Below are 14,009 nucleotides of genomic sequence, written 5' to 3'. Positions count from 1 at the left end.
TACAAGGCACAAGTCAGGGCTGCAATGGAATACTCTCCACTTGCCTGGATGAGTGCAGCTCCAGCAACACTCAAGAAGCTCGACACCATCCAGGACAAAGCAGCCGCTTGATTGCTCCTTCCACAAACATTCACTCCCACCATCACTGACGCACAGTGGCAGCCATGTGTACCATCTACAAGATGCACTGCAGTAACTCACCAAGTCTCCTTAGGCAGCATCTTCCAAACCCATGACCATAAATATCTATGATGTGGAGATGCCGGCGTTGGACTGGGGTGAGGACAGTACGAAGTCTTACAACACCAGGTTAAAGTCCAACAGGTTTGTTTCAAACACTAGCTTTCGGAGCACTGCTCCTTCCTCATACCTCTTCATTCACCTGAGGAAGGAGCAGCGCTCCGAAAGCTAGTGACATCGAAACAAACCTGGTGGACTTTAACCTGGTGTTGTAAGACTTCGTACCATAAATATCTAGAAAGACAAGGGCAGCAGATACCTGGGAGCAGGCACCAACTGGAGGTTTCACTTTAAGTCACTCACCATCCTGTCTTGGTGACATATCACCATTTCGTCACTGTCACTGGGTCAAAGTCCTGGAACTCGCTCCCTGACTGCACTGTTGGTGCACCTACACCATATGGACTGCAGCGGTTCAAGAAGGCAGCTCGCCGCCACCTTCTCAAGGGCAATTAGGGATGACAATAAATGCAGGTCTATTCAGCGAAGCCCACATCCAAATGAATCAATTTAAACAACGCAAAAAGTCGTCATGATTTCAAGCTGGCAAAGGTTAGACCTCGAAATACCGAGTCTGTAGCATTTGGTGATTCAGGGTTTTTAGTTAAAGGACAAGTAAACATTTGAGGCCAATAGGGTGAATCTTCGTGCAAGCTGGACTGCAAACTCATCAATATCATATCACTACGCCCTCTGCTGGGTGGAGAGTGCTGCCTGGGAATGAACATCATAAAGCATGCAGAAAATAATGAAATGAATAGTGCACCATCTCCTGGTTCACCAGTGAACACACTTGACACTACAAGCAACTGACTAAAAGTGTTTAAAATTCAAACATTCTTAGGTATTCAGTATTGGCGAGGAGAAGTTCAGGTAGAACACTGAATAATGCTCGATATGGCAATGCATCTGGGTCCTGCGACAAGTACTCGTGGCTATTCAGCAAACTCTGAAGAAAACACGATAAATGCTGTCACCGACTGATTTAACACAGTGAGTTCCTCCCACAAACATCAGATATCGTGAAAACACTTTGAAACTTGTCACAAAAGGACATAGAGTGGTTCTGGGGAGACCCATAAGAACTGGCATTGGAATGACTCAAAGTAGCGACCACCACCAGCCCTTCATTGTTGCAATCTCAAGGACAAAATCACCTCAATCTCAATGCTTGGAACAGTAATGATGCAAAATGGACAACCTAAGTGTAAGCAGCAAAGGTAAGGTACAGGCAGATTGAGAAACATTGTGCTTATTGTCCACGATTAGGGTAGGGATGTGTGAAATGTTGAACAGATCAACATCCATTGCTATCACTTGTTCTGAAGCCATTAAATAGAGTATCTAATAGACCTCAAAGATTGTTGTGAAGTCTCCAAAAATACAGCCTGAAAGGTTTCTGAAAAGGGAACCCCCCTGAACAGGCGCCGATTGAAGCCTGCTTGTGACATTAAGCTATTATTATTCCGGTTTAGCACAGGACTAAAGAGCTGGCTTTTAAAGCAGACCCAGGCAGGCCAGCAGCACGGTTTAATTCCCGTAGCAGCATCCCCGAACAGGCGCCGGAATGTGGCGACTAGGGGCTTTTCACAGTAACTTCATTTGAAGCCTACGTGTGACAATAAGCGATTTTCATTTCATTTCATTTCAGGTGGTCTGAGCAGAACACATTGGATCAATACAAAGGGATCAGGAGTTATGGGGAGAAGGCAGGAGATGGGGGCTGGTTTAGCTCACTGGGCTAAATTGCTTGCTTTGAAAGCAGACCAAGGCAGGCCAGCAGCACGGTTCAATTCCCGTAATAGCCTCCCCGAACAGGCGCCGGAATGTGGTGACTAGGGGCTTTTCACAGTAACTTCATTGAAGCATACTTGTGACAATAAGCAATTTTCATTTCATTTTTTTCATTTTGAATGGGGTTGTGGAAAATATCAGCCATGATTGAATGGTGGAGCAGACTCGATGGGCGATTATTCTGCTCCTGTGTCTTATGGTCTTATGGACTGAGCAAACCTTGCAGACATTCTGCTTGTTGGTTTACACATGAACTGAAATAAACTGATCATTGTGAATCACTTCCAGTTGGTGATTCACACCGGCGACAACTTTACCATGCTGCAGTGGATGACGTGGTTCAAAACAAAACTTGTTATTCAGTAAAGCTGACCTGGGACCAAGTCAGAGATACCTGAATGTCCATCATTACTTTGATTTTCGAGGTGATCTAATGGTCTGAGGTGAATTGACATTCAAGGGACAGCAACGTCTGGTGGCAGCTGCACTCAGTTCGGATCTATTTGACAATAGGTCATTCAACACACTCCGGCATAGATGCTTGTATCTGTGGGGTCCGCAAGAGCCTCTATTGGCCCAGGCCGTCGTCAGACCTCAAACAATGTGTTCTGAAGTGTTTGGCTCTTACAAGTGAGTGATCGCTTCTACAGCCCGATTGTGGGTAGGCCTTGGTCGAAGATTGGGACTGATTTTTGTAAGTTACATGGCCAGACCCTGCTCATCATGGGCGACTATGGCAGAAACTTTATTGCAGCAGCCAGCCTTGCTTCAGATGCTGTTGCTGCTTTCAGAGAGACCTGAAGCAAATGTTTGTGAGATTAAGCCTAACAGACGTCCTACTAATAGGTAAAGATCCACAATTCATTTCAGAACAATTTGTAATGTTTGTCAAGACTGATCAGTAAACTCGCCACTGTTTACTGCAAAGCCGAGGATACTCTCAAGACTACTGCTGAAAGGAGATGCTGAAGCTCATTATCTTGCACTCTTCAGGGCAAGAATACTAAATTTCAAATGATCTAAACAGTTGGTACTACCACTACTGCTAATAATAATCTTTATCATTGTCACAAGTAGGCTTACATTCATAGATTATCATAGAATTTACAGTGCCGAAGGAGGCCATTCGGCCCATCGAGTCTGCACCGGCTCTTGGAAAGAGCACCCTACCCAAGTTCAACACCTCCTCCCATCCACATAACCCAGAAACCCCATCCAACACTAAGGGCAATTTTGGACACTAAGGGCAATTTATCATGGCCAATCCACCTAACCTGCACACCTTTGGACATTCACACTACAATTAAGTTACTGTGAAAAGCCCCTAGTCGCCACATTCCGGCACCTGTTCAGGTACACAGAGGTAGAATTCAAAATGTCCAATTCACCTAACAGCACATCTGTTGGGACTTGTGGGAGGAAACAGGAGCACCCGGAGGAAGCCCACGCAGACACAGGGAGAACGTGCAGACTCCGCACAGGTAGTAACCCAATCCGGGAATCGAACCTGGGATCCTGGAGCTGTGAAGCAACAGTGCTAACCACTGTGCTACCGTGCCCCCCCCCTACAGGAGGTAGGGGTTGGCGAGACGGCTCTGATTGGCTGAGATATTGCCATGGTAAAGGTAACAGGGAACTATTGGTTCCTCACGCTTCCAGGTAATTCAAAAAAGGTGCAATCGTGAACATATTCCTTATGTTTATGAAAAACAGGACCCTGCAGATGACTAAAAGAAGAATACTGCGGATGCTGGAAATCTGGGTGGCACAGTAGCACAGTGGGTAGCGCTGTTGCTTCACAGCTCCAGGGTCGCAGGTTCGATTCCCGGCTTGGGTCACTGTCTGTGTGGAGTCTGCACGTTTCATAGAATTTACAGTGCAGAAGGAGGCCATTCGGCCCATCGAGTCTGCACCGGCTCTTGGAAAGAGCACCCTACCCAAGGTCAACACCTCCTCCCATCCCCATAACCCAGAAACCCCATCCAACACTAAGGGCAATTTTGGACACTACGGGCAATTTATCATGGCCAATCCACCTAACCTGCCCATCTTTGGACATTCACACTACAATTAAGTTACTGTGAACCTCACTGTCAGGAATTCCACCTGGCGGAGATGGAGAATCGCGGAGGCCTCGGAGAATACCAGGTCAGGCCTGCTAATGATATGCAAACGGTGTTTACTGTACGTGGAGAGTGGAAAGCATTGATGCTGCTGTCGAACATAGAAACATAGAACAATACAGCGCAGTACAGGCCCTTCGGCCCACGATGTTGCACCGAAACAAAAGCCATCTAACCTACACTATACCATTATCATCCATATGTTTATCCAATAAACTTTTAAATGCCCTCAATGTTGGCGAGTTCACTACTGTAGCAGGTAGGGCATTCCACGGCCTCACTACTCTTTGCGTAAAGAACCTACCCCTGACCTCTGTCCTATATCTATTACCCCTCAGTTTAAGGCTATGTCCCCTCGTGCTAGCCATTTCCATCCGCGGGAGAAGGCTCTCACTGTCCACCCTATCTATCCCTCTGATCATTTTGTATGCCTCTATTAAGTCTCCTCTTAACCTTCTTCTCTCCAACGAAAACAACCTCAAGTCCATCAGCCTTTCCTCATAAGATTTTCCCTCCATACCAGGCAACATCCTGGTAAATCTCCTCTGCACCCGTTCCAAAGCCTCCACGTCCTTCCTATAATGCGGTGACCAGAACTGTACGCAATACTCCAAATGCGGCCGTACCAGAGTTCTGTACAGCTGCAACATGACCTCCTGACTCCGGAACTCAATCCCTCTACCAATAAAGGCCAACACTCCATAGGCCTTCTTCACCACCCTATCAACCTGGGTGGCAACTTTCAGGGATCTATGTACACGGACACCTAGATCCCTCTGCTCATCCACACTTTCAAGAACTTTTCCATTAGCCAAATATTCCACATTCCTGTTTTTCCTTCCAAAGTGAATCACCTCACACTTCTCTACATTAAACTCCATTTGCCACCTCTCAGCCCAGCACTGCAGCTTATCTATATCCCTCTGTAACCTGCTACTTCCTTCCACACTATCGACAACACCACCGACTTTAGTATCGTCTGCAAATTTACTCACCCACCCTTCTGCGCCTTCCTCTAGGTCATTGATGAAAATGACAAACAGCAACGGCCCCAGAACAGATCCTTGTGGTACTCCACTTGTGACAGAACTCCATTCTGAACATTTCCCATCAACCACCACCCTCTGTCTTCTTTCAGCTAGCCAATTTCTGATCCACATCTCTAAATCACCCTCAATCCCCAGCCTCCGTATTTTCTGCAATAGCCTACCGTGGGGAACCTTATCAAACGCTTTGCTGAAATCCATATACACCACATCAACTGCTCTACCCTCGTCTACCTGTTCAGTCACCTTCTCAAAGAACTCGATAAGGTTTGTGAGGCATGACCTACCCTTCACAAAGCCATGCTGACTATCCCTGATCATATTATTCCTATCTAGATGATTATAAATCTTGTCTCTTATAATCCCCTCCAAGACTTTACCCACTACAGACGTGAGGCTCACCGGTCTATAGTTGCCGGGGTTGTCTCTGCTCCCCTTTTTGAACAAAGGGACCACATTTGCTATCCTCCAGTCCTCTGGCACTATTCCTGTATCCAATGATGACATAAAAATCAAAGCCAATGGTCCAGCAATCTCTTCCCTGGCCTCCCAGAGAATCCTAGGATAAATCCCATCAGGTCCCGGGGACTTATCTATTTTCAGCCTGTCCAGAATTGCCAACACCTCTTCCCTACGTACCTCAATGCCATCTAATCTATTTACCTGGAGCTCAGCATTCTCCTCCACAACATTATCTTTTTCCTGAGTGAATACTGACGAAAAATATTCATTTAGTATCTCGCCTATCTCTTCAGACTCTACACACAACTTCCCATCCCTGTCCTTGACTGGTCCTACTCTGTCCCTAGTCATTCGCTTATTCCTGACATACCTATAGAAAGCTTTTGGGTTTTCCTTGATCCTTCCTGCCAAATACTTCTCATGTCCCCTCCTTGCTCGTCTTAGCTCTCTCTTTAGATCCTTCCTCGCTACCTTGTAACTATCCATCGCCCCAACTGAAACTTCACACCTCATCTTCACATAGGCCTCCTTCTTCCTCTTAACAAGAGATTCCACTTCTTTGGTAAACCACGGTTCCCTCGCTCGGCACCTTCCTCCCAGCCTGACCGGTACATACTTATCAAGAACACGCAGTAGCTGATCCTTGAACAAGCTCCACTTATCCAGTGTGTCCAAAAGTAGGCTTGCAGCCTACTTCTCCACCTTATCCCCCCCAAGTCACGTCTAATGGCATCATAATTTCCCTTCCCCCAGCTATAACTCTTGCCCTGCGGTGTATACTTATCCCTTTCCATCCTTAACGTAAACGTCACCGAATTGTGGTCACTGTCCCCAAAGTGCTCACCTACCTCCAAATCCAACAACTGGCCTGGTTCATTACCCAAAACCAAATCCAATGTGGCCTCGCCTCTTGTTGGCCTGTCAACAAACTGTGTCAGGAAACCCTCCTGCACACACTGTACAAAAAACGACCCATCTAATGTACTCGAACTATATCTTTTCCAGTCAATATTTGGAAAGTTAAAGTCTCCCATAATAACTACCCTATTACTTTCGCTCTTATCCAGGATCATCCTCGCCATCCTTTCCTCTACATCCCTAGAACTATTTGGAGGCCTATAGAAAACTCCCAACAGGGTGACCTCTCCTTTCCTGTTTCTAACCTCAGCCCATACTACCTCGGAAGATGAGTCCCCATCTAGCATCCTCTCCGCCACCGTAATACTGCTCTTGACTAGCAGCAACACCTCCCCCTCTTTTGCCTCCTTCTCAGAGCTTACTAAAACACCTAAACCCCGGAACCTGCAACATCCATTCCTGTCCCTGCTCTATCCATGTCTCCGAAATGGCCACAACATCGAAGTCCCAGGTACCAACCCATGCTGCCAGTTCCCCTACCTTATTTCGTATACTCCTGGCATTGAAGTAGACACACTTCAAACCACCTACCTGAACACTGGCCCCCTCCTGCGACGTCAAATCTGAGCTCCTGACCTCTATACTCTCATTCTCCCTTACCCTAAAACTACAATCCAGGTTCCCATGCCCCTGCTGCATTAGTTTAAACCCCCCCAAAGAGCACTAACAAATCTCCCCCCCAGGATATTTGTGCCCCGCAGGTTCAGATGTAGACCATCCTGTCTGTAGAGGTCCCACCTTCCCCAGAAAGAGCCCCAGTTATCCAGAAATCTGAATCCCTCCCGCCTGCACCATCCCTGTAGCCACGTGTTTAATTGCTCTCTCTCCCTATTCCTCATCTCACTATCACGTGGCACGGGCAACAACCCAGAGATAACAACTCTGTTTGTTCTAGTTCTGAGCTTCCATCCTAGCTCCCTGAAAGCCTGCCTGACATCTTTATCCCCTTTCCTACCTATGTCGTTAGTGCCAATGTGGACCACGACTTGGGGCTGCTCCCCCTCCCCCTTAAGGACCCGGAAAACACGATCCGAGACATCACGTACCCTTGCACCTGGGAGGCAACATACCAAACGTGAGTCTCTCACGCTCCCACAAAATCTCCTATCTGTGCCCCTGACTATAGAGTCCCCAATTACTAATGCTCTGCTCCTCTCCCCCCTTCCCTTCTGAGCAACAGGGACAGACTCTGTGCCAGAGGTCCGTACCCCATGGCTTACCCCTGGTAAGTCCCCCCCCCCACAAGTATCCAAAGCGGTATACTTGTTTCTCAGGGGAACGACCGCAGGGGATCCCTGCACTGACTGTTTTTTCCCCGTCCCTCTTACAGTTACCCATCTATCTCCAATCTTTGGTGTAACTAATTCCCTGAAGCTGCTATCTATGACCCCCTCTGCCTCCCGAATGATCCGAAGTTCTTCCAACTCCAGCTCCAGTTCCCTAACTCGGTCTTGGAGGAGCTGGAGATGGCAGCACTTCCTGCAGGTAAAATCAGCAGGGACACTAACGGCATCCCTCACCTCAAACATCCTGCAGGAGGAACATTGCACTCCCTTCCCTGCCATTCCTCTAACTTTCTACCAAGATCTGGTTACAACTAAATTAAATTTTTTTTATATATAAAAAAAATAAAAATATTATTAATAACCATAATAAAATATGGTACTTACCTCACACCAAAGGGTTTTATTATTAGGTTAGAGGAGGAGGGCGGGTGGGAGACACTACACGTGTAGTGTCTCGGGTTTCCTCTCCACCAGAATTTATTGGTGAGGGTCTTCCCAGACGTCCGCGGGTCGACTTCCTGTTCCCACCTTAAACACTAGAATTTAAAAAAAAATTTATTTAACACCGGAGAATTGCAATTTGGCGGGAACCACCACAATTTTGGCGTCAGGACCTATTCTCCGCCCAATCACTTTTTCTGGTTTTGGTGACGGCCGATGGAGAATCCCGCCCCATATCTTTGACATTTATGTCCTCTCATTAAGGCTTCTCAACAGAAATGTGTGACATTGTGTCTTCTGTCTTGCTGTCGTTGCTCAGGTTTGTCCATCCGTTTCTTGCTAGATGTAAGGGGCAATTTATCTTGGCCAATCCACCTAACCTGCACATCTTTGGACTGTGGGAGGAAACCGGAGCACCCGGAGGAAACCCACGCACACACGGGGAGGATGTGCAGACTCCACACAGACAGTGACCCAGCGGGGAATCGAACCTGGGACCCTGGAGCTGTGAAGCAATTGTGCTATCCACAATGCTACCGTGCTGCCCCTACACGTTCTCCCTGTGTCTGCGTGGGTTTCCTCCGGGTGCTCCGGTTTCCTCCCACAAGTCCCGAAAGACGTGCTTGTTAGGTGAATTGGGCATTCTGAATTCTTCCTCTGTGTACCAGAAAAGGTGCCGGAATGTGGCGACTAGGGGCTTTTCACAGTAACTTCATTGCAGTGATAACGTAAGCCTACTTGTGACAATAAAGATTATTATCTGAAATAAAAACACAAAATGCTGGAAAAACTGAGCAGGTCTGGCAGCAACTGCGGAGAGAGAAACAGCGTTAACATTTCAAGTCCAAAATTACTCTTCTTCAGAGTTCCCTCTGTATGAATAAATGTCGCTTCCAGCAAGCGTAAATGAGAGCCGTTAAGAGTTGGAGTAATTATCTTAAAAACATTTTTTAGTGCCACTATTAGCATATTCAGGACTATTTGGCAAGTGCTGCCCTTTATGGAATCTTTTATTTTCTTCATTCATGTGATGTGGGCATCACCGTCAAGGCCAGCATTTATTGCCCATCCCGAATTGCCCTGGGCATGGTGGGGTGAACTGCTTGAACTGGCCTAACAGCAGTCCGTACCAGTCTGTACAGGTGTAGATAATTCCCCAATCTCTTAGGGAGGGAGTTCCAGGATTTCGAAACTCCCTCCATCAAATTGTGCAAGGAAACGCTTTGTGGAGAGGAATGTGCAGTGATAACTAAGTCAGATTGACCATTGGGATGGTGAAAGCATTTTGGAAGGTCTAATGCAGGTAGGGAATATACAGTGAATGGTAGAACCCTCAAGAGTATTGAAAGTCAAAGAGATCTAGGAGTACAGGTCCACAGGTCATTGAAAGGGGCAACACAGGTGGAGAAGGTAGTCAAGAAGGCATACGGCATGCTTGCCTTCATTGGCCGGGGCATTGAGTATAAGAATTGGCAAGTCATGTTGCAGCTGTATAGAACCTTAGTTAGGCCACACTTGGAGTATAGTGTTCAATTCTGGTCGCCACACTACCAGAAGGATGTGGAGGCTTTAGAGAGGGTGCAGAAGAGATTTACCAGAATGTTGCCTGGTATGGAGGGCATTAGCTATGAGGAGCGGTTGAATAAACTCGGTTTGTTCTCACTGGAACGACGGAGATTGAGGGGCGACCTGATAGATAGCTACAAAATTATGAGGGGCATGGACAGGGTGGATAGTCAGAGGCTTTTCCCCAGGGTAGAGGGGTCAATTACTAGGGGGCATAGGTTTAAGGTGAGAGGGGCAAGGTTTAGAGTAGATGTACGAGGCAAGTTTTTTTACGCAGAGGGTAGTTAGTGGGTGCCTGGAACTCGCTACCGGAGGAGGTGGTGGAAGCAGGGACGATAGTGACATTTAAGGGGCATCTTGACAAATACATGAATAGGATGGGAATAGAGGGATACGGACCCAGGAAGTGTAGGAGATTGTAGTTTAGTCGGGCAGCATGGTCAGCACGGGCTTGGAGGGCCGAAGGGCCTGTTCCTGTGCTGTACTTTTCTTTGTTCTTTGAAAGTGCATTTCTTCAGTTTTACCCAGTGCCAGGAGGTGGCGCTCTCTCGGGGCTTGATTGCGGCTGCGCTTCCTCAGCGCGGTGACTGATGGGAGGTCAAGATGGCGGCGCCCATCTGAGTTGTGAAATTCGGGCTTCAAATCAATTTGTTTTTTGGCGCGGAATCGAGCAAAGATTAAAGTCCCGGGTTTGGGATTTCAGCAGCGGATGATCGCAGAGTATCTGTCGTTGGAAGTTTCACTTGTTATTTTAACAGGTCGATCCCATTGTCCTTTATAATTTGCAACACAACGATCCCCCCCTCCCGTCTTCTCCCCCCCCCCCCTCCCGTCTTCTCCCCCCCCCCCTCCCGTCTTCTCTCCCCCCCCCTCCCGTCTTCTCTCCCCCCCCCCCTCCCGTCTTCTCCCCCCCCCCCCTCCCGTCTTCTCCCCCCCCCCTCCCGTCTTCTCTCCCCCCCCCCTCCCGTCTTCTCTCCCCCCCCCCTCCCGTCTTCTCTCCCCCCCCCTCCCGTCTTCTCTCCCCCCCCCCCTCCCGTCTTCTCTTCCCCCCCCCCTCCCGTCTTCTCTTCCCCCCCCCCTCCCGTCTTCTCTCCCCCCCCCCTCCCGTCTTCTCTCCCCCCCCCCCCGTCTTCTCTCCCCCCCCCTCCCGTCTTCTCTCCCCCCCCCCCTCCCGTCTTCTCTCCCCCCCCCTCCCGTCTTCTCTCCCCCCCCCTCCCGTCTTCTCTCCCCCCCCCTTCCGTCTTCTCTCCCCCCCTTCCGTCTTCTCTCCCCCCCTTCCGTCTTCTCCCCCCCCCTCCCGTCTTCTCCCCCCCCCCCCCGCGCCACGGCCTCTCCTCCCCTCTCCCCCCCCTGCCACGGCCTCCCCTCCCCTCTTCCCCCCCCCCTGCCACGGCCTCCCCTCTCCCCCCTGCCACGGCCTCCACTCTCCCCCCTGCCACGGCCTCCACTCTCCCCCCTGCCACGGCCTCCCCTCTCCCCCCTGCCACGGCCTCCCCTCTCCCCCCTGCCACGGCCTCCCCTCTCCCCCCTGCCACGGCCTCCCCTCTCCCCCCTGCCACGGCCTCCCCTCTCCCCCCTGCCACGGCCTCCCCTCTCCCCCCTGCCACGGCCTCCCCTCTCCCCCCTGCCACGGCCTCCCCTCTCCCCCCTGCCACGGTCTCCCCCCCCCCCCCCCCCCCCCCCCCCCGCCCATGGTCTCCCCCCCCCCCCCGGCCCCCCGCCACGGCCCCCCCCCGCCACGGCCTCCGCCCCCCCCCCCCGCCACGGCCTCTCCTCCCCCCCCCTCCCTGCCACAGCCTCTCCTCCCCCCCCCCCCCTCCCTGCCACAGCCTCTCCTCCCCCCCCCCCCTCCCTGCCACAGCCTCCCCCCCACTCCTGCCACGGCCGCCCCTCTTCCCCCCCCCTGCCACGGCCGCCCCTTTTCCCCCCCTGCCACGGCCTCCCCTCTTCCCCCCTGCCACGGCCTCCCCTCTCTGCCCCCCCCCCTGGAATCCAGGGCAATTTGGCAAATTCAATCCAAAATTGTCTTAGCAGTAGGAGGCAGAAGGTTAAAAGTTGTTTTTGTGACTGGAAACCTGTGTTCAGTGGGACCAGTGCTGTGTCCCATGCTGTTTGTAGTGTACATTAATAATCTGGACTGAATGTAGGAGGTATGATCAGTACGTTTGCAGATGACACAAAAGTACTGTGGTAAATAGTGAGGTGCCTTAGATGACTGGATGATATAGACGGGCCAGATTGCTGTAGAACAGTGGCAAATGGAATGTAACCCTGAAAAGCGTGAGGTGATGCATTTTGGGAAGACGAACAATGCCAGGGAATATACAATGAATGGTAGGAAGTACAGAGGATCAGAATGATCTTGGTGTGCATTTCCATATATCATTGAAGACAGCAGGGCAGTTCGATAAAGTGGTTAAGAGGGCATATGGGGTGCCTGCCTTTATTAGCCGAGACATAAAATATAAGAGCAGGGAGGTTATAATGAGGCGCACGGTAACACAATGGTTAACACTGTTGCTTCACAGCGCCTGGGTCCTAGGTTTAATTCCCGGCTTGGGTTACTGTTTGTGTGGAGTCTGCACGTTCTCCCCGTGTCTGCGTGGGTTTTCCTCCGTGAGCTCCGGTTTCCTCCCACAGTCCAAAGGTGTGCAGGTTAGGTGGATTGGACATTCTAAATTGCCCTTAATGTCCAAAAAGGTTAGGTGGGGTTACGGGAATAGGGTGGAGGTATGGTGCTCTTTCCAAGGCCCAGTGCAGACTCGATGGGCCGAATGGGCTCCTTCTGCACTGTAAATTCTATGATACTATCAAACACTGATTAACCCACAGCTGGAGTACTGTGTGCAGTTCTGGTTGCCACAAGGAATTGATTACAATAGAGAGAGTGCAGAGGAGATTCACCAGGATATTGCCTGGACTGGAGCGTTTCAGCTATGAAGAGAGACTGGATAGCCTGGTGTTGTTTTCCCTGGAGCAGATTAAGATGTGTAAGATTATGAGGTGTGTAGATTGAAAGGAACTTTTCCCCTTAACGAAGGGGTCAATAACTAGGGGGCATAGATTTCAGGTAATGGGCAGGGGATATGAGGAAAAAAGTTTTCACTCAGTGGGTGGTGGGAATCTGGAACTCCCTGTCTGAAAGGACGGTAGAGGCGGGATCCCTCACAACATTTAAGAAGTATTTAGATGAGCACTTGAAATGCCAGAGTAGACAGTGCTCACAGGCCAAGTGTTGGAAAATGGGATTTGAGTAGATGGTCGGCACGGACACCTCTTTCCATGATGTAAAAACTCTGTGACTCTCACGTCCCCCCCATCACCCCAACTCCTGTGCCCCCCATACCCCTACTCTCGCGCCACCCCATCCCACCCTCACATGCCCCCCCTTTCTCCATCTTGCCTGTCCTCCCTTTCCTCCCTCTCTACACCCTCCTCCCCCACCTGAGCCAGTTTAATGTCTGCAGAGCATACTTTGAATTTTAGCCTTTCTTCAAGCAGAAATAATGCTGATATCTGGAACCCATGTCGAACGTCTATGAAGAGAGGGTAACGATGATTGCAGCAGGGGAAATGCAGGAGTTTGTTCCTTTTGGCCGTGACCACTGCAGGCGCCACCCTAGTGCCACGAATCTTCAGCTTCGGCAGCTGCAGCCTGCTTCAGAACTGTGGTCCTCCGATGGCGATGCGGGATTGGTGGGATCACTGAGGGAAGTTACGATCCATGAAAAACAGAAGGTACTGGATTGGGAATCTTATTAGAATAATGAGCCGCTCCTAACATTAGAGCATTACCCCGGTGAAGGGTACCATATAAGATTTGAAATGACAAGACATTGGGGTGAAGATACAGTTGGATTTGTGAATGCAGGTTTTGGGATGATTGAAAGAGATTGGAAAAAGAGATTTGTAACAGAAAGACTGCATTTATATCACACTGTTCACATCCTCCGTGTTCCCAAGCACTTTGTTGCCAATGTCGCAATTCTGGCAACCAACTTGCACACAGCAAGATCCCACACTAATGACTAGGTGAATGATGGCTGTTTTGCATTTTGCCCAGGACATCAGGGAGAAACTGGTCTCGTTCTTATCTATCTGGCTGTTGCCAGAGGGGCAGCATGGTGGTTAGC

At 49.8% G+C, this 14,009-nt stretch overlaps 1 protein-coding gene across 8 annotated transcripts in view; it reads left to right on the top strand.

The window, feature by feature from the left end:
* The first annotated feature begins 10,469 nt into the window (after positions 1-10,469).
* anapc1 (anaphase promoting complex subunit 1) overlaps positions 10,470-14,009 on the top strand; it is a 318,440-nt gene continuing 314,900 nt past the window's right edge. For all 8 annotated transcript variants that reach the window (XM_072500093.1, XM_072500089.1, XM_072500086.1 and 5 more), the window contains exons 1-2: positions 10,470-10,634; positions 13,378-13,614. In XM_072500093.1, the coding sequence (XP_072356194.1) occupies positions 13,402-13,614 (213 nt within the window). In that variant the 5' untranslated portion in view covers positions 10,470-10,634; positions 13,378-13,401. The remainder of the gene's footprint in view (positions 10,635-13,377; positions 13,615-14,009) is intronic.

This window comes from Scyliorhinus torazame, chromosome 4, assembly GCF_047496885.1.
Source record: "Scyliorhinus torazame isolate Kashiwa2021f chromosome 4, sScyTor2.1, whole genome shotgun sequence".
In the NCBI taxonomy this organism is placed as follows: domain Eukaryota; kingdom Metazoa; phylum Chordata; class Chondrichthyes; order Carcharhiniformes; family Scyliorhinidae; genus Scyliorhinus; species Scyliorhinus torazame.
Note: the sequence above shows the minus strand (reverse complement) of the source record. Positions and strands in the feature narration are given on the sequence as shown.